Raw genomic sequence first — 24,535 nt, 5'->3', positions numbered from 1 at the left:
GAACCCAAGATGTCCACAGGCCACCTCAGGGAACTGAAATGAGGTCCAGACGTCTCCTCAATTAACTTACCAGGTAACATTAAAACAAACAAAAAAAAACCCCACACACCAGGGGAGTCATGGGATCTGCATTCCCAAAGGATCACAAGAATTCAGCTAGATTGCTAATGCCAAAATCGGGAAGAATGTTTTTCTTGCATCAGTCAGCTCTTAGCAGGGGCAACTGATGTGTAAGCAAGCAGGCAGATCACAGAGACGACCATTTCTGCTAGCTAGGGGCAACTTCCTACTTTTGACTAATCATGGGTAGACGGACACGAACAGCTGAGACAGAGTAACAAGAAACTGCAGGGAATAACTCCATATTCAAGACACTCCAATTCATGCACAGAGCACATGCACCAGCCTGAATGAAGCAGCCAAGTTTCAGCCTATACTGAGGGGTGACCTTCAAGTATCTCCTTTTAGGAACAGATCAAGAGTATGACCAAAAGCCAGGCACACTGCAACGCTCAATCATAACTTGAGTTCATTCGGTCATGAGGACAAGCCCTTAAGCATTTAGTTTCAATTTAAACCACTAGTTGTATGTACAGTTTTAACTGAAGCACTTCCACATTTAATTTAAGCAAAATGGATTTTATCAGAAAGTTACACAACTCCAAAAAGCTTTATTTTTCAAAACCATACTTTATTTTTAAAGGCTAAGAGAAGTATTCAGAACTATATTTCTTAAGCAAAAAGATTCACATTTCATTCTGCAGGGTCATTAATATGAGAAAAAGCATTTGGGGATTTATTTTTTGCAACTGTTGTTGAGTTCCTACACCAATCCAGATTTATTTAAAAATGGTAACATCAGTTATGGCTTAAGATACAGAATTACAAAAGTGTAACACAAATGTTGAGACGCAAGTGGTGAACAGGTAACTATGGTCATTTTTCCACAGAAAGATAATGTTTTAGCCAAGACAAACAGAAGCAACAACTGTCTTTATTGGTAGACAAATCATCAGAACATGATCAGCACAGACACTGCTTCAACGATATCCCATGCTGTTAATCCACAAGCATTAGAAGAACGTTCTGTCTGCTCCAGTTACTTTGCCTTTCCCTCCATATCACAAGCCTCAAAAACATGAAAGTATGAAACCACAACAGCTTTTTTAATTTTTTTTTTTTTTTTTAAAGAAAAGGATACAAGAAAAGATGGAAGACTACAGTATGCGGTGAAGGAAGAGTCATCACCTCTAAAGAGACAGCAGGACTTTGGCCAAGAAATTTTAATTGGTGAGCATGTAAGGACTCAAATGACTCAGAACCCAGAGCTGCAATTTTGTTGGGTATTCTCCCCTTCACTGATTTATAACTCTGCATTTACATGTTCTGGATGGCTTGCATTCAGTGGGACAGAGGTAGTGATGGGAACAAGATTCCTTCCCTAAAGTTTCCAAACAGATGAAACCTGGTAAGCATGGCCCCAAGGAAGGGCGAGTGCAACCAGCACAGGACCTGCCAACTGGGAAAGGACAAGAGCACAAGCACAGACAGTAAGCTGCTCTCCCATACCCAGACTGATAAATAAAACGTTATGTAAAGGTGCTGGACAAGAATTGAGCAAGTAACAAAACATCTGTGGCCTCCGCAATATGTACTTCATGCCCAATTGTGCAAAGGATAGGACTGTACCTTTACTACACAGTTATGGTGATCAAAATATTACATTATTTGCAGTACTGCCAGAAGTTCCAGTGTGTAACTAGCTAGCATGGTTATACTGATAATTTTAATAGCTAAATAAAGTCAGTTACCCATAAAAACAAAAAAAAAAAAAAACAAAAAAAAAAGACTTGTATTTGCAGACAATTCCTTTATCCAGTTAATTCTTCAGACTTGTCCCACCTTTGCTATTCATGATTAGGCCAACTTTTCTGTCCTAAGGGGATTAAGACAGACTTCAACTCTTAAAGTTTCCTCCTCTCTGCTCACTGAGAGTAATTAACAAAAAAAAAAAAAATCCAAACCAATACAACAGCAGGTTTTTATCTTACACTCCTGGAATACAATTTCTTACAGGAGTGTTCATTCAAAAGCAAGTGTCTGTAATACAATAAAAGGTTGCAAGTCTTGTACAAGGAGGGATAGTTGAAACTAGATCATCTGAATATAATTTGAGTGCTATAAACCAATCAAATAAACTCAACACTTGGGGCTAGAGAGCTGTTCTCCTTAGAACACCCCATTTCTCCTCCTAAGAAGATCAGAGGTACAATGGTTTGTTTTATTGCAACACTGGTTAGCCAAATCCAATCCTTCCCATTCAGATATGATTTTTAAGAACCAGGGATTTTATGGTTTACTGCCAAATTTGGCAGACAATTTACTGATGAGATTCATGACCTTGGGATTGTTCTGGTACTTGGACATATTTGCTGGGTTCTGGGCAACATCTTGGAACGCAACCATAACTTCTGGATCCTGCAGGACAAAAAGAAAAAAATTAGGGTATTTATACAACAAATCTACAAAAGTTAGTGGTAAGGTGGTTCCAACTCAAATCTAGTCTTGCTCAGCTTTTAACATGACAAGGCTAGATTAGAGTTTTGGGCAAGAGATTTCTAAAGAGAAGCCAATGATACAGTGCATGCTGTTAATAAGAGTTCTTTTCCCCCAGAAGAGGAGCCATCAAACACAGCCACATCTACTGGATTATTTGGGCATCTTCAAATCTATTTTCAAGGAGGCAGGAGCTGAGCTCTATGTGTGTAGCACACATGATAGGATAACCCTTCTCCAAGCAATAGCTGTTACTAATCCCTTTCACCTCTGTTCCTTCTAGCAGCACAAACTTGAGTCTGCTGGACTGTGAGTAGATGATGTGGCAATGTTTGGCTTTAAAAGAAAAAAAAAAAGAAGCATCTAATTCTCAGTCACTCCCCACCTCTTCTGAGAAATCACAACAGGAAGAAAACCTTGTTATCTCTCATCATACTACTATGTTACAGTTAATAAATACATTCACATATAAATTAAAGTCAGTGGTCAAAAGAATAACAACTTCATCTTCTCTATTTAGTATGAGAAGCATTACTACTTTTTTTTTCTGTGCTTCTAGTACACCTTTGGCCTCCATTGAACTAGAATTGGTTTTACTCATTTTACACGTGTACATTTTGAATCTGTACAGACTGATTTTACATCTCAGCCTGGAAAAATGTTTCTATTATAAGGAACTTCTCCAAAGACTCAAGTTTTCTTTAATCCAGCTAAAGCGCGAGCAGTTTATTTTGTCCAATACAAATCATCTGCATCAGCTGCAATTTCATTTGTGGTTCTTTCTAGCACATTTAAGTAGTTTCACTGAAAGATAAAATCTTCCCTAGACTTCTAGCCCTTTGCTACCACAGATGTATTCTTTGGAAACCATCAAAAACCAACTGCTATCCTCAGCTGTCTGTGTTGCACCACCACCACCGTGTATCTATTCTAGCATCAGACACAGACAAAAGCTGTTGAACAAGTCTGATCCGAATGTACATTTGGTAGGTGTGGACTCCTCTGAAATCACCCACATGGTTCAGTCATGTTTTATACACATTGGGAACCAAGAGTCAAGTGTTATCTTTTGTTAGAAGGATTTACGAGTGTTTTATCTCCCTCACAAAAGGGAATCTGCAAAGTCTATGAAAAATAGGATGCTGAAGTTCAGAAAAGAGACACTATTTTTTATTATATCCACTTTACAGGATTGCTATGCAAAGAAAAAAACCAAGGCTTTCACAACCTCAGACTTCTTGAGTTTCCAATTTCAAAACAGGACACGTGACTATAAAGATCATATCATGTTAAATCTGTTTTCACCTGTATATGAATCTAGAACAGAAAGCTGAGTAAGCTCAGTCACTATTCACCTAATTTAATACTCAATATCCAATTTTATGCTACATATGGTCCTATAAATTCACAGCATGTAAATTATTCTGTACTTGTGCAACTCCTTGGAAGCTGTCAACCTTAGACTGTGTTTATAAAAATGTTTAACACATCCAAGGTTTCACGCCGAGGAGCAGTATTATCAGAATAAAGTTTAAGACTGAAGATATCAACATTTCCATAGGGAAATATTTAGTACATAAGGTGCAATGGGAACCATTGTATAAATACCATTAGTGAAACATTCAGTTTTCTAAAGCACTAGTCTATAGTCACAGAAGGATGAAAAATACTTCTAAGGAAAAAGTTATCACTACTCTTTTTTCCAACTATGTTGGTTTTGTTTAGTGAGGGGAGGCTACAGTGGCAGCTTCCGCAAGAAGCTGCTAGAAGTTTCCCCTTTGTCTGGTGGACTTGGCCAGGCCTACAGCAGACTTCCTGCTGGCCAGGGCCAAGACAGTTGGTGGCAGAATGTTCCCTGATAATGCCCCTGCAATAACATTTTTAAGAAGGGGAAAAAAAAAAAAAAAGAAAAAAAAAAAAGGTGAAGAAGCTGAAGCAGGGGAGGCATGAGCCTTGGGGGCCTTGCAGCCCTCACCCTCTGGTCTCCCGCTGGGTGGCTGTCTGAACCCAATTCAGCCCAACCTGGCTGCAAGAAGTGGAAAAATGCAAAGAGAACCTGAGAGGTGTCTGCCTGAGCCAATTGTGAAGAATTTCTTGTGAGAGGAACGGCTGCAGACGCCAAGGTCAATGAAGAAGGAGGGGGAAGAGTAATGCAGCTCCTGGCCAAGATTCCCCTGCAGCCTGTGGTGCAGTCCATGGTGAGGCTGGCTGTGCCCCTGCAGCCCATGGAGGAGCAGAGATCCGCCTGCGGAGGACCCCACACCGGAACAGCCGGATGCCCAAAGGAGGCTGTGGCCCGTGGAGGGCCTGCGCTGGGGCACTGGTTCCGGAGGGACTGCACCCCATGGAAAAATGACCTGAGCCAGAACAGTTCATCAAGGACTGCAGCTTGTGGGAGGGACCCCACGATGGAACTGGGGAGGAAATGTGAGAAGTCCTTTCCCCTACAGAGGAAGGAGCGGTGTAAAACGACATTTGATGAACTGACCATAACCCCCATTCCCTATTCCCCCCATGCCATTTGGAGTTGGGAGGATCTCTCCCTGTCTTTATCTCAAACCTTGAGCCTTTTTTCTTATATTATCTCTCCCTACTCCCTCAGAGGGTGGGGTTAGTGAAAGAGAGAGACTGCATAGCTTGGTCCCGAGCTGAGCTAAACCATGACACCAATGTACATATTTTGGTAGAAGTCTGAGTCTAACATATGACTACATTGTCAAATAAGGAATCCGTAGGTTCATCTTACACATCACTCCTTTTGAAAAGGGCTTCTATTTGACCAAAGATGGCTCCCCAAAACACAAATGTCATGTTGTGTCCGGAGAAAGCAGCTACACGTGCAAGACATCAAGTACTACAGAACCCTTCAGACAGCCAAAATAGTAAAATAAGAGAAACACACACACAAAAATTTAAGCAAATTCTTCTGGAGACTAAAAAGCTTAGGGACAAATGAGCTAAAATAACATGCATTACAAGTCATTGCAAAAGGTCACATCTACTACTGTTAAGAAGTTATGAAAAGAAATGCAATGGAAGTTTTGCCACTTTGAGTTTTTTATGCATAAAAAGACTAGTATCAGCCACAATAAATTAAAAAAAAAAAAAGCAGGAAAAAGGGAAATATACTGAAGACAATAAGTCTTCAGGTAATGGAACCAGAAATATTAATCAAGAAATAAGTTTTTCTTCTAGATTGCAGATATTCTTATCTTTATGCCAATGATGAGCAATAACTTTTATAAACATGTCTACAGGCAGCCATATCTGGTTCTTTGGTTGCTTCTAAAGATGACAAGCTGAAGTTGATGGCGTAACTGGTTTAATCCAGCTCATGTTCAGGCACATAGATTTGTAAGGTTTATCGAGATATTAACAGACTCGCATATTTTAATGTTAGCTCACGGAGAATAGTCTCAAAAGCAATGAGATGATAGTCACTAACTCTAAACAGGTTGAAAAGGTGGCCTTTACTCTCAGAATACTTCAGTTTCAGCAGTAACTCCTCACTATGAAAAGTCTCTACATACTGTTAGTTAAAACAGTATCTTAAGATTAACGATTTGGGAGACTTGTGCAATTCAGTATCTTCAGACTTTTCTGTTACTCGTCGCATAACCTATGTAATAGCTGCCAGCTACCATTATCCATCAACATATTCCATAGCTGCCCTGAGCAGAAGCCAACCAGTAGAAAGACTAAAGCTTACACTGCCAATTCAGAGAGGATCAGAACATAGTCAGTTGGATATTTTAGGAAAAGAAGGCACTGCAGACATAGGTGAAATGCTGAATAAGTAATATCTAGATGTAAAGTTTGTACAAAAGAGATCAGCAAGAGACTCTAGGGTTTGCTGACAGGTTCTACCTGTTAAAGCCTGTCTGCATTATCAGAAAACACTGTCAACACACATTCTTGCAACAGAGTCCTACAATACTTTGGGGTGTATATATAATCAGCATGCAATGGAGTAGTCTGGCATCTGGCAAGCACTTAATATTTAGCTGCAACTCAAAGCTGTTTTCAGCAACTCCATTTCAAACTCCTGTTTTACAGCATGCATTAGCCAGGTAATGCATACAACTGGAAGTCATGGGGGGTTTTTTTGGATGGTTTGGATGCAAGTCAACATTGCTGACTGCAGCAGCCTAAGTAAAGACGTGCTTCCAAACACCAGAAACCATTAAGGGAACCCATGAACTTTTGCCTGGAAAGCAATGCCTTTTTTTTGTGATTTCAAGGCATCCCAAATGACAATCCCTTGTGATGCTTTTATTTAGATGCGGATCATAGCTGTTCAGTGAGCTGGAAACAACACATAACTCTAGTTTAACCACAGCAATCCAGAAAACTAACAAAACACTTTTATACTTGATCATGTTAATAAGCAAATATAGCTCAGATTTTTCCTAGTCCACTTGCCCCTAAAACTGATGTTGTCAAGTATGTTTTATTTCATATGCTGGAATATTTTTCTTATGTAAAAGTAGTCATGACATTGAGCAATTAATTAACTGAGCAACTAATTAAGCCTATTGGGGATGCAAGCTTTCTGAACATGAATTTAGGAAATGCTACATGCAGAACTATTCTGATACTATTTTGCCTCTGGCAAAAACCAAACACTTAATCCCCTAAATAAAAAGGCAATTCTCATCTAAATATTATTGTAATAATATGTGTCGCAATAATATAAAGAATAATTTTTTGTTTGTGCATAATTATCTTGCCACAATGTGCATGCATTCAAAAAGGAGCAATTGAATTATACTATGTGGTAAACAACCACTCAAGAGACTCAAAAGAGATTAAGAACTCTACACAGCACATAGTTTTGCCTATCATGGGTGAGTATGGGGTAGGAGGAGGTGCACCTTTAATTAAGCTCCCATCAGTTTGAAAAATAGCTAACATTGATTCCAGACAGTCTGGTGCCACACGCACACAAGGAGAGAGCTTGACAACAGAAATAAGCAAGCATCCCATTGCTACCCAAAAGGTCACATCCTTCTTCCTTCCCTTAGCTCATGGGTGCTGTTCTTCCCTTGTTCAGAATGTTTAGCTTTGAATCTAACAAATACTCACCTGCATGGCTGCAAGGACTTCTGGATCACTGAGAATCTCATTGATACCTGGCATACCGGCCATTCCAGGCATACCTCCAGGCATAGCCCCAGGAAATCCACCTACAAACCCAAGACAAGAAGAATGCCGCATGATTAAAAACATTTAATTCATCTATACAGGAAGCTCACAGAGAGACCAAAACATACTTCCTTTGCCATGCCTTTAAAGCCATGTCTTCCATAAGGCTACAACTGCTCCACTGAATATAAAGCAGGGTGTTCACCTTCTCTTTGTGTTGAGACCTAAATCTTATCTCATCCATGTTTTCAACCCAATTGAATAGAAGCCTTGTAATGAGTGTCAGGTTCTAGCACCTTGTACACAGATGCAGTTATTTTTCTGCTTAACTGATATCAGGTAGGTCTCAAGCCCAGGAACATAAGGAGTTTGAATACCTGAGGTGAACAATTCAGGGCAAAAGCAGATCAGAAGTAGTATGTCCCAGGCACGTTTCGCATTTGGCAGGAACTTTAGGTTTGAAAAAAATTGTACCAAAGGAAAAAAAAGAAAAAAAAAAAAAAAAAAAAAAAAAAAGAGAGAGAGAGAAAAAAAATCCGCAAAGCAGAATGCTTGAAGTTCTGTTTTTTAATCCTTCAGCTGCAGCTAGCCCAGCTGTGCTGAGCAGGGTAGATATGGTCTCTGGTTCCCTGACAAGCTGAGTCAGTTGGAGCATGCACACAGCCTACCTCAGCTACATCTCAATCTTCAAGAGTATTAGTATTTACTCGTTTCTCTCCAACTTATTGTGCCCCAAAATAACACGGAAAACTCAATTTTCATGGAACTGTTCAAGGACAGCTATTCTATGAGGTAAACTGCACCACCTCCTTTGAAAAACTATTCTGTTCAACAATAGCTTGCAACCAGCACAGATTTCCCTAATATTCAATCCAAGTTTTCAATTTTAAAACTATTGTTCTTAAGTAGAATGGGTCCAAGGCATTCTGGGTAATTTAGAAATGTGTAGACGCATTTTTCAGCACATATTAAGCAAATACTGCACCTTTGTTGTTTTCTCAGATCTAAATCCTTTCATTCTGTTATCCATCATTACTGATTTCTGTCTTGCCCCTACTTGCTACCCAGCACCAATCCTCTTAAAGAGAAAGAACCCCATCCCTCTTCCCATTAGTGCTCAAAGAGTTATTTGTAGACAAGTTCTAAGCTTCATAAAATATTTTTCATCTGTCTTGAGAACAAATGCTATACAAACTGTGGTTATAATACTCCACATAGAAATAACAGTCAACTCTCCCTCAAGAATTGTGCTAAAAATAAAATACCTGGGAAACCACCAAATTGAGCTCCTCCTGCCTGTCGTCTTGCTTCTTCCTCCTGCAGATGAAAGCACATCATTACACACAAAGCAATGGAATTACAGACTGTTTTCTACTGCTCAACTGGTTTTCAGGGAAAAAAAAAAAAAAAAAAAAAAATCTGAGACTGTTTCAGGCAGGTAGGCTATCACAATAAACAAAGCATTTCACTATGTAACAAAACCACTGACAAGAAATATCAGTATCTACTCTTACTTTAGTACATTTTTGCAGATAAGTTATGCAGAATATATTTTCACTGAATATGAACTGTATGCTGTATGTTTTGTTTTAGCTCCTTAACTTACAGTTTTAGAACTCCTCCCCCTCCCCCCCGCCAACATATTAAAAGCTATCACTAAAGCATGAAGAAAAAGCAAACTGTGTCAAGGAGCGAGGAAAAGAAGCAAAGTATTATCTTAAATTTAAAACCTCCCACTTCAAGAGACGTAAGTACTTTAAGTGAAAACTATTCTGGTAGAGTCATACAATAACTGACTCCTTGAAATACAGGATTAGTATTCCAGAGCCTGTTTTTGTCATAAGCAATAAAAGCAGATGCAGTACAACGTTCTCTTCTCCAGATTTCATTATTGGTCAAGTAACCAAGACAGAAATTTACGCTCTAAAATTTAATTCTAAGACTTAAAATGAAAGTAATTCTTCTCTGCAATTTATTTTTACCAAAATAACTATGACACTCTCCAAACTATTACGAAATATTAAAGCCTAAGTATTAACCCTTTGTGCTCTCTCGTGCTCCTCCCGTGCCTTCTTCACTCTTTCCATTCTTTCCTTTATTTCCTTTTCTTCACGCTTCCGCTCATATTTTCGGCGATGTTCTGCAATTTTCTGAGCCTGTTACAATAGAATACCAAGACTTCATATATATTTCTAGCATATCACACAATGTATTTCAATACGAAATACACGTAAGTGAACCATCAACTTTTGCCAGTTCTTAAAAATAAGATTTGACTTTACATCCGAAAAGACCCTTTCCTTCAGAAGCCATTTGCTACTTCCTCTTTATGGCAATCAGTTATTTCTGTCAACTCAGCAGAACTCACCAGAACATACACTCTAGTAAACTTTTTCGCTATAGAGCTCTGAGACTTGCACCATAGTTAGAACTTGAACACGTTATCATTCTGCATCCCTTCATGCTTTTATGCTGAAATATTAATTTCTCCAGGGCTAAAACCAGCAACTGCCCTACACTTTAGATATTGTTATTGCACCCTTAGATAGCACTGCAAAAAATGGTTCATGATGTATGAACGGTGTATGATAGTTACTCTGTAACACTACTATAACTAAAAACCAGCAAAATCAAGGTTCAAGGACAGAGATACTAACTACTACTACAATGGATACTCTACTGTTATTTCAGAATACTCTTTAAACAAAAAAAGTTATTTTCTAAGTAGTGAAGTTTCAATACAATTTATTTTAGCTAGGAAATATTAATTCCATACTATATCGCTCTTGAAGTTCATCTGCCAGAGGAGGTACACTGCAGGCAGCAGGACTGATATCGAATACATACATGTTGTCAGAACCTGATGTTATGGCCATCTTAATAGTTCATTAAGAGACAGGTGTAAGTGTTTCTTTTTAATGAAGCATAAAGAGTTTCCAAAGTTTTGATTTTCATTGTTTCTACGTATTTCTCAAAATGAACTAAGTATTTTTAGAATTTGACTCAGACTTTCCTCCAAAAGTGCTACAAACTAAAAAGTGCTAGGCAAGCTGGAAGTGAACAGATTAGGTTAACGGATCATCTTCACTTATTAAAGATTTAAGGAAAAAAAAATCACCCACTAAAAGATCACACATTTTTTTCTTGAGCTGTATACACGAATTCCCACATATCTGGCAACTACACCTCAGTGTATCACAGACATACTCTGCTGTTCCTGCACATGGGCAGATTAACTGACAAATAAAAATTTCCCCTCAGCCAAGCATTAAGTGCTTCTTATAAAAAAGGTTGAGACCTAAGACCTAACTACACTTACCACAGATCAATAGTCTCCAACATAGAAAACTAGTAATAAGTTGTAAGATGGTTTCTATTGTTGTTTTGGTGGAGACAGTGTCTTCTCCAAAGACATGGTACAAAAACCATGGTCAGTTTGTAACACTGCACCTCTGCTGCTCCTTCCTTCTCATATTTTTTTTCCTGCTTCAGGGTGGGGTCTTCTCTATAGGATACAGTCCTTCACAAACTGCTCCAATATGGGGAGAAGCTCCCAACTGCTCTTTCAGGGCACACCCACCTGCTCTGGCACAGGGTCAGGCTGCAGGTGGACCTCTATGGGCTGTAGGGGGACAACCTGTCTCACCATGGTCTTCTGCTTGGGCTGCAGAGGAATCTCTGCTTCTGTGCCTGACACACCTGCTCTCTTTCCTCCTTCACTGATCTTGGTGTCTGCAGGGTTGCTTCTCTCACATTTTTTTCTTTACTCCCCTCTCTCTCACAGCTGTTGCGCTGGCTTTGTCTGACACAGGGCAGCTCCATGTCTCTTCTTACAGGGGCCACCTCTGCAGCCTATCCCCTCCCCCACGGGCCCAACCTTGCCACGTAAACCCAATACAACGCAACAGCTGCAATCTGTGGTCTGTCAACTACTTCAAAGGAACATGCAAAGCAGATGAAAAAGAAAGCCTGCTATAAACAGTCTTACATTTCTTACACAAAAGTTCTTCCTTAGAACAATGCTGGGGTCAACCATTTGAGAAAAGCTGAAAACCAGCCTCACAAAGATTATGCTGCCCTCATGGGGTAGACTAATGAAAGTACAAATCACAGTAAAGGATGCTTCCTTTGTAAAACGTGTTTAGGATGAGGCTTTGATCAATTCAGAAACATTTTGGAAAAAATCTATTATCACAGTGTTCTCTCGCTCTTCTGAATGTTTTTAGTCTAGATTCTAAAATGCCTGGTGAACTTCAACTACTTCAGATTATTATGTTAAGATTTTAAAAAGGAACATATTTCATAGTTTGGTTACATGCCCAGCCTCAGAGACTCACTTTCTCTACACACAGCCATAAACAGCTGTAATTGAAGACACAGAAGTATTTATAAACTCAGTTTGAAGTCTAAGATGAAACATCAACACTTCCACATTCCAATAAGACAACAAATACTGTAAGAATTTGAAGGCAATCTCACTCAAACAAAGGAGGAACCTCCATTATGCCTCCCCACTTACTCTTGGTTGCACCTCCTTCAGCATGGCACTAGCATCTTCATCATAATCCAGTTTACAAGCTAATGCAAGATCATGAGCAGCTTCCTCCCAGTGACCCAGAAGTCTGGAATTCAGAAGACACCAACATTCAGAAGGAAAAAACAGACTGAATTCCTAGGGTTCGTCTAAATATTTACTCCCATGAGGCATTCAGTATTTTTACCTGCAGTGTTTTCTGTGACCTGCACTCTACAATACCATTAGAGGATACTGGCTTGCTTCATACCCTTACAATAACTTTTGCTTTAAGTAAAAATGAGGAAAAAAAAACATCCCCTCAGTCAGCCAGTGTCATTGTTTGCTATAAACAAAAAGGGTCCAACAGGGAGAAGGTACCCTACCTAAACACGTGAAGCACATTAATAAAAATACTCTGCACCACTGGGCACACGTTCAGTGTAAAACTACACATTCAGTGTTCTCTATAAGTCTACACTGCTACTACATCAAGCTTAAGCGGACTCTCTTTACTCATCAGTCAAACATTCTAGCTAACAGGATGCACTATGTCTTAATTGAAGAGATCATACAAGCTACTGTGTGCACTTCTTAATTATTCATTTATACAAACTCATGATAATAAAAAATTTAAGCAAATGGTAGTATTCCTCAAGGGCCCAAGTACTTCCTCTTACAGACAGGTGTTAATTCAAACTGTGCTCCGGTATTCTCACTTTTAGGCTCTGTGCTGTTTACTAAAACTGCAGACATTAACAAACTACTCTCTGAACACTGTTTAAAATGCCTTTTTTTCCTCGTTAAGTTCTACTAGCATTTACTCTTTCCACTTTTATACAGGCTGCAAGAAATGTCACCTTTTTTTCTGGCTAATTTATTGTCATTCAAAAAGAAAGTTTAACTACAGTTGAGGAGGGGATGCACACTTGCCTAATGCCATTTTAAATAATTACACTGTTTCCTTAACACCCCTTCTCAGTTGCAACAAATGGTTCCCTTAATAACTAGGCAGTTCAACTTACTATGTAAAAGAGCTCTAGGATCTAATGGAATAAGGGCAGCAGATAAATATTTAAGAATTACAGCTTAGTAAATAAGAATTTAAGTGAAAACAGAAGATCTCAAAAAAAACCAACCCCACAATTCTAGAACTCGATCTTCAGCAAATTCTTAGAAAATGCTGTTCCGAAGAGCAGTAAGCCATTAGAAGATACGCTTCTAGAAAAAAAGACAGTGCCAGAAGGACTATTTATAAATTGCCATCAATAAACCACCATCATCCTTTCTTTCCTGTAAGCCATACACTCAGCACAATGGTTTTTTTTGGCTCATGACCTACTGCTCTCACGTACAAAATGGAGTTCAGAGACACAGAGGAGAGAATCCATAAACATAACTGTTCCCCTCAAGTGAAGAGAATATCAAGTACAGGTGCAGTCCATTACCTATGTGCTTTCCCCCTCCATTTGTAGGTCTGTGCTGAGTCAGGATTAATCTTGATGGCTCTGTCACAATCTCTAATGGCAGCATTTGGCTTCTGTAGTTTCACAAAAACACTGTCAGGAAAAAGAACATTTATTGTACATCTTGAAATACCAAGTTACTAACTTAAGTTGGAAATAATTTTGGATGACTAACAGGCAAGATAGCGAGATAATACATCTAAAGAGGCGAGTTCAAAAAGATTTTGTAGTGATAATAAAGTCACTGAAATTTAGTCCTGCCCTACTCGCCCCCCCTTCATTGTAGGTGAATCATTAGCAAGAAGCAAAACACTTTTATTATTCAGACTCAAGTCTTGCCAGCAAGAGTAACTTCAGTACACAAGGAAAGGATACATAAATGCAAAGGACAGCTCAATTCCATGGTGTTTGGAGTCTGTAGCCAAGGGCAACTAGCAATTTGAACAAAACAACAATATTATGCATGTCATATTACACAGTCTTTAAAACTGTAAGAAAGCAAGCATGAGTTATCATATAGGCTGCAAGGATCAACAGCTAGAATCATCAGGAACTACAAAAGGAGATAGGAGATGAGTCATCAAAACGAAGAGAGGTAACCCAAAACACAAACCCAGAAAGTAGCATCAATGGCTTCTCAGTTAAGTGAGATAACTGCCAATTTTACAATACAAAAGCATATCAGATTTACTAGTAGGGCAGTACTTTATAAGGTTCAGGCATTTCAAACTAAAAATCTCTGAAGGAAACACTAAAATAACATTCCTGAATTGACAAAAAAAGTATTTGATATTCAAAATACTCCAAGTCAGTTCTGTGTTTTTACATCTACTTGAAAACAATTTATCAGCAATTAGACTGCCTCTAAGTAACTTCATCATGAAGCCTTCCTATAAAACAAAAGTCACACATTCTCTTCTAGAAACAAACAGGTGCACAATGTGTCAGGAAACTGTCTGAAAGCTACACCTCCCCAATGACAGATATTCCAATGCTGCTGACTGCACAAAAATCCTCATCTTCCAAATACACAAACCCCTCAGAACCACAACTCAAGTCCACCAGACAGCTGGATTACTCACAGCACTTGATCAGCATTGCTGTTACACTGCAGGTTTTACAATATCCTAATATATTGTTTGCGTATTTCTACAATACGCCCAATTAAGGTAACTTTTAAACTTCTAACACTCTTATTTTTCACTGCTATTCCCCGTCCGGAGAAGATACTGTTGTCCAAAAAAGACAGATTCATTGCCTGGTGTGCAATGAGCCAATAATCACACACTCAGGAGAGACACTGCTCATTTATTTTTCAGGTTTGTGCAAGCCTGGGTGCTCAGTGGTCTCACACAAATCAAGCACACCAAGCAAGACACTCTGCAGTACACTTACACATAAAATTTTTACATATTTAACTTTCTAATATATATGTATTAATAGTCTATTAAATTATTACTTAGAGTCTCCTCGTCTAGCATGTAAATTAGCACACATGCTCAGTCCTATTACTCCGCCTATTTCTTTTGAGTTGGTGGTACGATTTGCTTAGAGGGTCTGTGAGTCAGTGGTCGTGGTGACCCCTGCCGGAATTACCTTTCCCCTAGTTTCTTCAGGAGTCTGGCACCATACACAAAGCATCCACAAAACGTTCTGATTACATGTTCTCCTCAAGGTTTAATTGGTCGGATGTCGTTGGTTAAACTATACTGACTGTTTGTTCTTCTGATCAGAGATGATTAAGTGTCCTCTACTTGCTAGCTTATCATATATTAAGAACACCTTGAGTTAATATTAGCTAAGTTTCAGAATTAGTCTTGAACAATATGGCACTACAAAAAGTTTTAAAAATACTATTATGATGGCAAAAATAACAACAGTAGTGTATTAAGGTAAACAAGTGGTATTACAAGCAAAAAATTTATATGGAAAGGAAAAAACAGCAAGACACGTACCAGTTAAGATTTAACAGAATGGAATAGTTAAAGGACACTAATTAATCACACGAAAGTCATAAAAAGTTGAACATTTCTTTCAATTATACCTTGCTGTGGAAAAGATCTGCTAAACTATCAAACCATCCATGGTTAGTGCCCTTTTTTTGCATAAAGAGAGGAAAAAAAAAAAAACCAAAACAAAACAAAAAAAAACCTCTGTGCAAACTTTTGCTTCTGCAACCCATACTTGCCTAGTGTTCCTCAGGAATTAGGAAGATGAATACATTTGTGCATTATGAGGTTATGACTACCACACACGAAATCTGACAATGTTCCCAAAGCATTATCTGCAGTCTGGTAGCAGTAAAGCGGGTATTGAACAGGTTGAGAAATAGGTGCCTCCAGTTCAGACACAGGATTGTTGAACAGAAACAAGTCTACTTTACAGTGAACAAATTCATTTAGCAGGTAAAACAGGGAAAGAATTCACATGATACACAATTAACTTTGCACCTAAACAGGACACGATTTCAATCAATATCTTAATCCCAGAATAAACTTCAGATTTTACACGTGTTTGTTATTGAGCATTATTCTAACTCAACATACCAAAAGTGATATTACCACAACACATTTTGGAACCCCATTCTGTTACTTACTCTATTATCAGGATTCTTTATATGGATGCTTCAGCAAATCTGGTTAATCACATATAAGAGAAAACACATTGCTTTTCTCTTTCCCTCATATGGTTTGAGTTTACATAGATCCTCAAGTATATTTATGTTCCTTAAGGAAAATAACAGAACATGCAGAAACGTAAATCAGTAGTTTATAGTGACTCACCTTGCCCTCTTTGCATACAAGATAGCCAAGCAAGGATTCAGCTTGATAGCATCTGTGAACAAGTCGACAGCCTTCTGAAGTTCACCTAAATATCAGTACCAGTACAGTTTCAATCATTATGCAAGGAAATTACATCCAACTTGCCAAACCTGCCTTATAGGTGTTACGTCTTTAGGCACTTCTTAAATGGAACATTATCAACAAAGTAAAATCAGCTTCTCCCTCTTGCTATTTTACTGAAGTACAAACTCCAAAATTAATGCTGGAGGGGAGGAGACACTTTTCCCAGTTACATTTGTACATTTAATTTCATATGCAATCAAATAGGAAGTCACCTCTATTATACAGCTTTTCATTGCATTAAGACAAACCACTAGAGACACTAATCATACTATGTAGGAAGGCACTATAACAATCAATTTGTAATTAAGACGCTGCAGTATCTCATTCCCACCCCACCCTGCCCAAAACTATAGCTACATTAGGATGACAGTACTTAAAGGAAGCTTTCATGTTCTAGATAGTTTTGAGTATCCAACAGAAATGCTCCTTGAAAGCATTTAAAATGGTCCAAGATTTTTTTTTTCCCCCCTAAAAGGAGCACCAAACCTAATGTCCTTGAATACATACTAAAAAACAATTTATCACCTTCACTTAGAGCATTTATTGCTTCAATCTTCTTCTCATTAGCTTGATCCATCATCTCTTCAGTTACCTAGGAAAATAAAGAAAATGAAAAGCACACACAAAACACAAGATCTGTAGAGTCCAGGCCAGAATAACCATGCTAAGACAGTGCCAAAGAAGGGAGCTCCAGTTTTTCATACCAGAAACTTGTTTTTAATTTGCATGGAAATCATAGTTCAAAAAAAGGTAACTTTTTGCTTTCAGCATGGAGACATTAGCCACCATTATTTTTATCTAGAAAACACTCAAATATAAGTTGAATGATGGCAGATTTCTGCACATGTAGTTTTCATGAGTGTTTTGATAAATTTTTTTTGGTGTTTTCAGACCTGATTTTCCTCAATGAACTTTTTTACGGCTTCTAACCTTGAGTAACAAAAGACTGTGGTTTTAAGACAGTAAGTTCTCTATTCAGAAGAAAGAGAGCCAATGCAACAGCTGGCTACTTAGCTAAGTACTTGTCCTCATTTCAGCTGCTCTCCTTGACTAAACTCAAAATCTCTCCCCATCTTTCCTACTGCCACAGACACTGAAAATATTGTGCTTACCTCCACATTTTCATCTCCCATTTCTTGAGGGTCATCATGGTCTGGTTCAATCACTCCCTCATTGTCAATTTCTGGGAAAAAAAAAAAACCCCAAAAAGCGAGATTAAGCTCCATTTACAAACAGAGAGATTTCCAAAATCATGTTTGAATTAGTGAAATGTGTGATAAAGTTATCTATTCTTCACACCTAAGTCACTCTCTTCACTTTCTGGTTCAGGTGATTTAATCGGCTCCTCTGGCTGTTCCTCTGCTTTGCCCTGAAAGAGAAATGTATTTGTAACCATACTTTATTTCTGACTGATAATCTATTCCCACTCTAATAAGTAACAATGCATCAGAAAATCCAAAATTAATCTTCAAAGCATCACATTGCTCTACAGCTAAACTGTTTTATTTTTAAGATACAAATCTCCTTTTTCCTCCTCTCAGATTAAGTCTATCATGCATGCAAATAACTCAGAGCCCAAATTTTGACTCATTAATTTCTATTACTGGTAAAGCCCATCCTTCAAACTGTGTAATTCAATAATCAAAACCAAATAATCCAGATAATAATCAATTCAGAAACAGTTTTGCAATGAATATTAACAAACTCTTCCAATCTTCCTGCCCTCCCTCACATGTTTTTATCTTCACCCATGAGATTTTTTTTTTTTTCCCCCCATCTTATTTGCTCCCCACCTTATCCTCCTGAGAAGGAGAGCAATAGAGTGGCTTGGTGGGCATCTGGCATCCAGCCAGGGTCAACCCACCACCTCTGAATCCCACAGTTTAGCACATCCTGCTTTATCACAGACATAAGCTGCTTGTCTTCACATTCAGTGTCACAGACAATACCCACTGCATAGACACAATCCCTCCATGGACTTCTAACTAGCCAGTAATTCCAGCATCAACTGTCTGGTTAAATCAAAAAAAAAAAAGGAGAATTTTACTTTTTCCAAAAGAATTTCAAACTTGAGAAAATCCTGCTATAAATATCTACAAGTCAAATTTATTATCTCCCTTAAAACAAAATGAAACAAAAAACAATGAAAAACTCTTCCACAAAACTGTCTTAAGGAGGTGACAATTCAAGTGTTCACTTCGTTACCTATCATGCTCGCTAATGTTTCTTCTCATGCAAAAATTATAATTTAATCCACTAACGACTACAGAAAAGGCATATAAACAGACAGCAAGAACATAAAAAAAGAAATCAAGATGTTGTTTGGCACTTGCAAACAGAACATCAGGCATCCAGGATTAGGGAAACGGAGCATAATAACCCTTGAAATAAGCTAGGAAGCCATCTACAACATGCAACAGGCAGGCTTCACAATGAACTGCCACACTCACTGAGGTTGGTGCACTCACCTACCCTATTTAAGTGCAAATTTACAGCCATTTTTTTCCTCCTCCCACTCAGTAATTTTTTCAGAGTCCAAGTGTTAGTTTTCAATGATAAATTCTTCATATCTCACCTTACTTGTCTCCTCTGTGGAAGCATTGGCTGGAGCAGGCGGTATTGTGCCTCCCATACTTTTCAGCAAAATAGAGAAGAGAAAAAACAAAACAGTAAGATTATCAAAATAGTGATATGCTCATAATCTCAGCTTTTTGTTGTGACACAAAACATGATGATCCAATTCACTGTAAAACCAGCAAGCAAAAAAGCACACATCCACCATGCTTTTCTCAGTGTAACACAACGCACATTGTCTGTTGGCTCTTTCACCTTCTTACTGTCACTTATACTCCTGCACATCACCCATCACCACCCTTTCTCACAAGGAAAAGCCACCTCCTTGGTTCAAATTGATCTTCTCCCTAAAATGTAACTTGCATTTTAAGTCAAAACTAAATATAATAATATTATTACAGATATTACTAAAACAAGAATGATTTTTGGAACACAGACAAAACAAGTTAAGAGAACCATAATGGCCTAAAAGTCTTATGCAATTAAAAAAATGCTGCCTAGGAAAAAAAATCTCTCATGTATTGCAATATTCATGCCTTTCCTTAGCTACAACTGAAGGAGCATTCCCTGTACAGACAGCATTCTTTCAATACAGAATAAATTTCTACATTATATCGACTTTGGTTACCAGCCAGAAATAAGCATAGGCTGAATTCTCCAGCTGCTTCATATAACATCTAACCATACCTAATGGCAGGCTGCCACAAGGACTACCATTCCCACCTACTGATATTTTTCAATTGCTCTGGCCGTACACACTCCAAAGGGGGAAGAAGAAAAAAAAAAAAAAAAAAAAAAAAAAAAGAAGAAGATTTCTATCCACTCAACAATCATCCAACTTCTTGAGGCCTCACAGAACTGGTTAGACGTGATGCAGGGGAGAGGAGAAGAAAGTGCACAAACAAGCGGGAGGAACTGGAAGGGTGCACGATATCTGCTTTCAGAAATTGGTGCAGCATAAAACTATATCCTAAGGGTGAGATCCTACAGCTTCTTAAGTCAGGCTACTGCAGTCCCGTTCTTCCCTCTTTCCTCCCTCCCATCATCACTGCCATTTTACTGTCAGGCCCCAAACTGGTTGAAAACAAACCTGGATTGGGGGGAGGGCAGGGGGAGGACAGGGATGAATTGGGGGAGAGAAGGTAGAAGAGCAAGATTGACAGGTCCCAACGTGAGGCCCTGCAGCAAAGGCTAAGCAAATAGCACTACACTACCTCTAGTTTACAAGGATAAAGTGTCAAGAAAAAAAAACACAAGTTACCAAAATAAAAATATTTTTAAAAGGTATCTTCTGAAGCTATTGCAAAAATCGATGCTTAATCTATATTATACTGCAACAACTAAACAACTGCAGCCAGACAGATACTTACAGAGCTAGGGAAAAAACACAGTACATGTAGTTACTGTTCCTCCTAAATTTTTACCCTTGTAGGCCGACAACAGGGCATAAAATTTTCTACCAGAGTTTTCTCTAGGACTATAGCAACTGTCTAGAGGAGCCTTGGAACTTCTCCTGCACAAAGAAAGCTACAAATTCTGAAGCATTTTAGTACCGCTAATAGCTAATACCCAGGATAACACAATGCTCACAAGTTAAGACCCATCTAATACTTGTTGGCAACATTTTTTATTTTTTTTTTTTAAACCAGCAAGACTCTTTCAAAGCCTGTTTACTGGAAAAAGACTGAGAACCCTCTATCTCAAGAAGGTCAATAATATTCCCAGCTTCCAATCATGTATTTAAGAACAGCTCACGCTAAAAAAACCCTGCAGGATTCAAACTCTAAAGCAATTCCAAATTATCAGTCTCAAGATCAGGTAGTTTTAAGCCTGAGACCCTGAATCATCTCAAGGCTGAAACAACATAGTCAGTCTCCTCTGCCCTCTTCAAATCCCCCCAAAAAACTGTCCAAGCTGAGAACAGGCTATAAAAGATATGTTTAACTAATATATACACACATTTTAGCCTCGGCAGTTCATTAAATAGCATATTTTAACAAGTGATCCTCATCCTTGAAAATGTTTTTCCTATCCAGTTATCCTCTACTGAATCTAGCTCACAATCCCAGAACAATTCAAAAGCAAGTTACTCTAAAATGATCCCTTGTAACAGCATTTGATTACCATGATTAAGCGCATAGCAAGAATATGCAAAGTTTGCAATGTATTTAACCTCAGTGGCATACAGATATGAGACACTTCTGTAGGAAAAGGCAGGTACTGAGCTGTGTAAGTAGTGCGCACACATACACAAAGATTTTAAATTAAACCTTTGTGCTAAAACAGAGTTGCGCAATCGCAGAAACAACTCTTGGGAGCTGCCAGGACTCCACTGCAACAACGAGTCCATGCTGCCACTCATCACAGAGATGAGAAGTGCTGCTTTTACGACTTGTTGGAAGAACTGCAACTGTTATTTCTGCATCCTCTTTCATCACTGACAGCAAAATTATCTTTGGCGAGAAACTGATTTTGAACCTTTTGAATTCACAGCAATCCAATCTGAACAAAACAAATGGCAAAGAGCTCTGCTCATCAATTAGGGATTCTGTGCTTTACTTTCAAGGATTGCTATTGCTTCTTTGCTCAGTTGCAGGTTTTTGAAACGTTTCCTTTAACGACTCATTTTGTAGCAACTCAAGACGAAATATTTGTATTTTTATGCAATTATGAAAAAGCAGGCATGACTAAAAGAGATATCAGAACACTTTCCAAACATAATCGTACAGCAGTGTATTCTGTCTATATAGCGTCTACATAGAAATGAAATACAATGGCTAGACAGAATAAAGGTTAAAAGGTAACAAGAGCATGAAAACAGATAAGACTTAAGGTTTCTGATGGAATATTAACAGCTAGCCATAAATAAAGCACCTCATTTAAGCTTTGCGAGCAGTTAGCATCATTTAAGTGATAATCATTAGCTTTAAGGGAAAAAAAAAAAGTCAATCATCAGAATTTTAGTTGAAAAATTTAATGATGGATTTCAGTATCATTTAGTCACTATTCTATAATCATTGACAGCATCGCCTTAGTGATTAAACCTTTGGTTTTTTAGATTAATACAGGCAAGTCTGACAGAGATATCTGACTCATTGAGTTTATTTCCACCTGAAGCCAGGCCATGCTAAATTCCATGTAGTTTCCAAAGAATTAGAAGACCCTAGAAATGCACTTAATAATCCTACTGCAAACAGCACTACTACAGAAGGGAAGAGGGGAATCCACCACACTCACAGATAGTTTGAAATGAGAAGTAATTTGGCTACCACTCCAAATATCCAAATGTACAACTTAACCAAATATTTACCTTAAATATGTGAAGAAAACAAAAAAAAACTTCAGAGAGTTAAGAAGGTTCTACTCTGAAATATTTTTTAACTTCTAAAATATCCAGTGAAGACTTTACACGGAAAAAACATTCCACAGTTCAAAACCTAATTTTTATATTTTTACTATAAGCACCTTTCTGTTAACCAAATACAACCCCTAAACATTAATCTGAAAGTCCTACCCATTAACATGGAAAAAGTTAGAAATCAGATGATAACCTTTCCAGTTCCTAATGCTCTCTTTGGCTAAAAGAAGTCAGTGTACTTCCTCTCCCTCCCAAAATATTCTGTTCACACCTTCCGAACTATGCAACAGAAGAATGGAAGTAACCTAGGGTGAGGTGCAGAAATCTGTGACACAAGAGCAAAAGAAACTAAAGACCTGCAGTAGGATCAAACAGTCATGCATGTCCTTCCTAGGCATACGTGCAGCTACTGTTAGTACTGCAACACCACGTGAAGTTAAACAGGAGTGGTTTTACAACCATGCTAATATTCAGATACATAAAAAAAGTTTAAATATGACAGTAAAAACAACAACAAATAGTTCACGGTAGCTATTTTCATTACACGATATACCGTAAAATGCCAGTATTTACCTACATATACGCACACAAAGCCTGACTAGTTTTTCAAGTAATTACAAGTACTATACAGGAGAAAGTACAGTTAAAATACTTTCCAATTAAAATGTAAAGCAACTTTCCTAAAGCAAACCCCAGTTTGCCACGAGATAAAAATCTTGTAATTTCCCCTTTCATACAAGGTGTATCTGCAAGGGCTTTCCTCACTTCTCAAGAGTTCTTTAGAGTACCAGCGAGGGCTGCAACTACAAAAGCCAAGCAGAGGTACTCCAGCTGAATACAGGGGGTCCGTGGGTTCTCTGCCAGCAGCAAAGGACTTCAGCCCTGGCAGTTTGGGGCACTCGGGGTGGAGCCCGAGGATGGTTTTACACTGAGAAGAGTCTGCCACGGCCGGCCACACAGAAGAGTATCCGCAGCGTAAACAGCGGGCATGCGAAGTGCCTCACAGGGGAGCAAGACTTCAACTACTCGATACATGAAACTTCACGAGGGGAAAAAAAAAAAAAAAAAAAATTTGGCCAGGAACCGTCCCACGTGTTAAACTGCCAGGTATTTTATGCTTCTGGGTACGGGGGTGTAAACCAACGCCACTCACCTCCCCGCAAAGTCGGCTCCCTTTAAGCCAGGCTAGCCAACTCGGCTGCATAACGCGAGAATCACCTCGCCGAGGATGGCTCTGGGGCTTTCCAGCCTGGAAAGCCGAGCCGCCGCGATGGCCGGCGGGCAGCCTTTTGCAACGGCAACACCCGGAGTTTAAAAACAGAACAACAAAATAGTTAAAAAAAAAAAAAACAAAAACCCTCAAACAAATCTTTTTTTTCACGCCCGAGTTGTAGCCCCGGGCGCGTCCTGTGGCGGGAAGGGACGGGACGCGAGGGGAGGGGGGAGGACAGGGCCCCGCAGCCCCTCCCCGCCGGACAGGACGGGGCCGAACCCGCAGCGACCACCGTCCGCGCCCCCCGCGCCCCCCCCCTTCCCTTTCCCGGCCACGCGGCGGGGCCGCACGTAGGCACGTGCCACTCCCTCCCCCCCCCACCCCCGCCACTGCCGAGGCACGCCCCCTCCGCCCTCACCGCGTCCCGCGCAAGACCACCCCTCCCCCCTCCTCCCCCGCCACCTCCCCCCCCCCCCGCCTCACGGCCGCCTCAACGGCGGCGCGGCCCGTGACCGACCTCTCCACCCACTCGCGGAGGAAGGCCAGCTCCTCGGTGTGCAGCAGGCCCGGGTTCTGCTTGCAAAGCCTGACGAAGGCCCGCAGCTCGCTCAGCTTGCGCGAGTCCATGGCGGAGAGGCGGGAGGCGGGAGGCGGCGGCGGCGGCGGCACCAGCACCCAAAACTCGCTCGCTTCCCTCCCCAACCGCCGCGCGGCGCCGTGGAAGCTTCCAGCCGGCTCCGCCTACCCCGAGGGCCCGCCCCTCCCCGCCGCGCCCCGCCCACCCCGGGGCCTGGCCCCGCCTCC

The 24,535-nt window shown here is 39.6% G+C and overlaps 1 protein-coding gene across 1 annotated transcript; it reads right to left on the bottom strand.

Moving 5' to 3' along the window:
• Positions 1–670: 670 nt before the first annotated feature.
• On the bottom strand, positions 671–24,463 carry ST13 (ST13 Hsp70 interacting protein). Its single transcript, XM_086752437.1, has 12 exons — positions 24,249–24,463; positions 19,162–19,219; positions 17,886–17,955; positions 17,699–17,769; positions 17,112–17,178; positions 16,464–16,548; positions 13,663–13,773; positions 12,221–12,323; positions 9,741–9,857; positions 8,967–9,018; positions 7,642–7,742; positions 671–2,478 (listed from the first exon to the last, which is right to left on the bottom strand). Exons 1-12 carry the CDS (start codon positions 24,356–24,358, stop codon positions 2,350–2,352), a joined length of 1,074 nt encoding a protein of 357 aa, XP_086608563.1. The 5' UTR covers positions 24,359–24,463; the 3' UTR covers positions 671–2,349.
• Between the last annotated feature and the right edge of the window lie 72 nt (positions 24,464–24,535).

This window comes from Chlamydotis macqueenii, chromosome 1, assembly GCF_036417535.1.
Source record: "Chlamydotis macqueenii isolate bChlMac1 chromosome 1, bChlMac1.mat, whole genome shotgun sequence".
Taxonomy (NCBI): domain Eukaryota; kingdom Metazoa; phylum Chordata; class Aves; order Otidiformes; family Otididae; genus Chlamydotis; species Chlamydotis macqueenii.
This window is presented reverse-complemented; position numbering and strand designations above follow the sequence as displayed.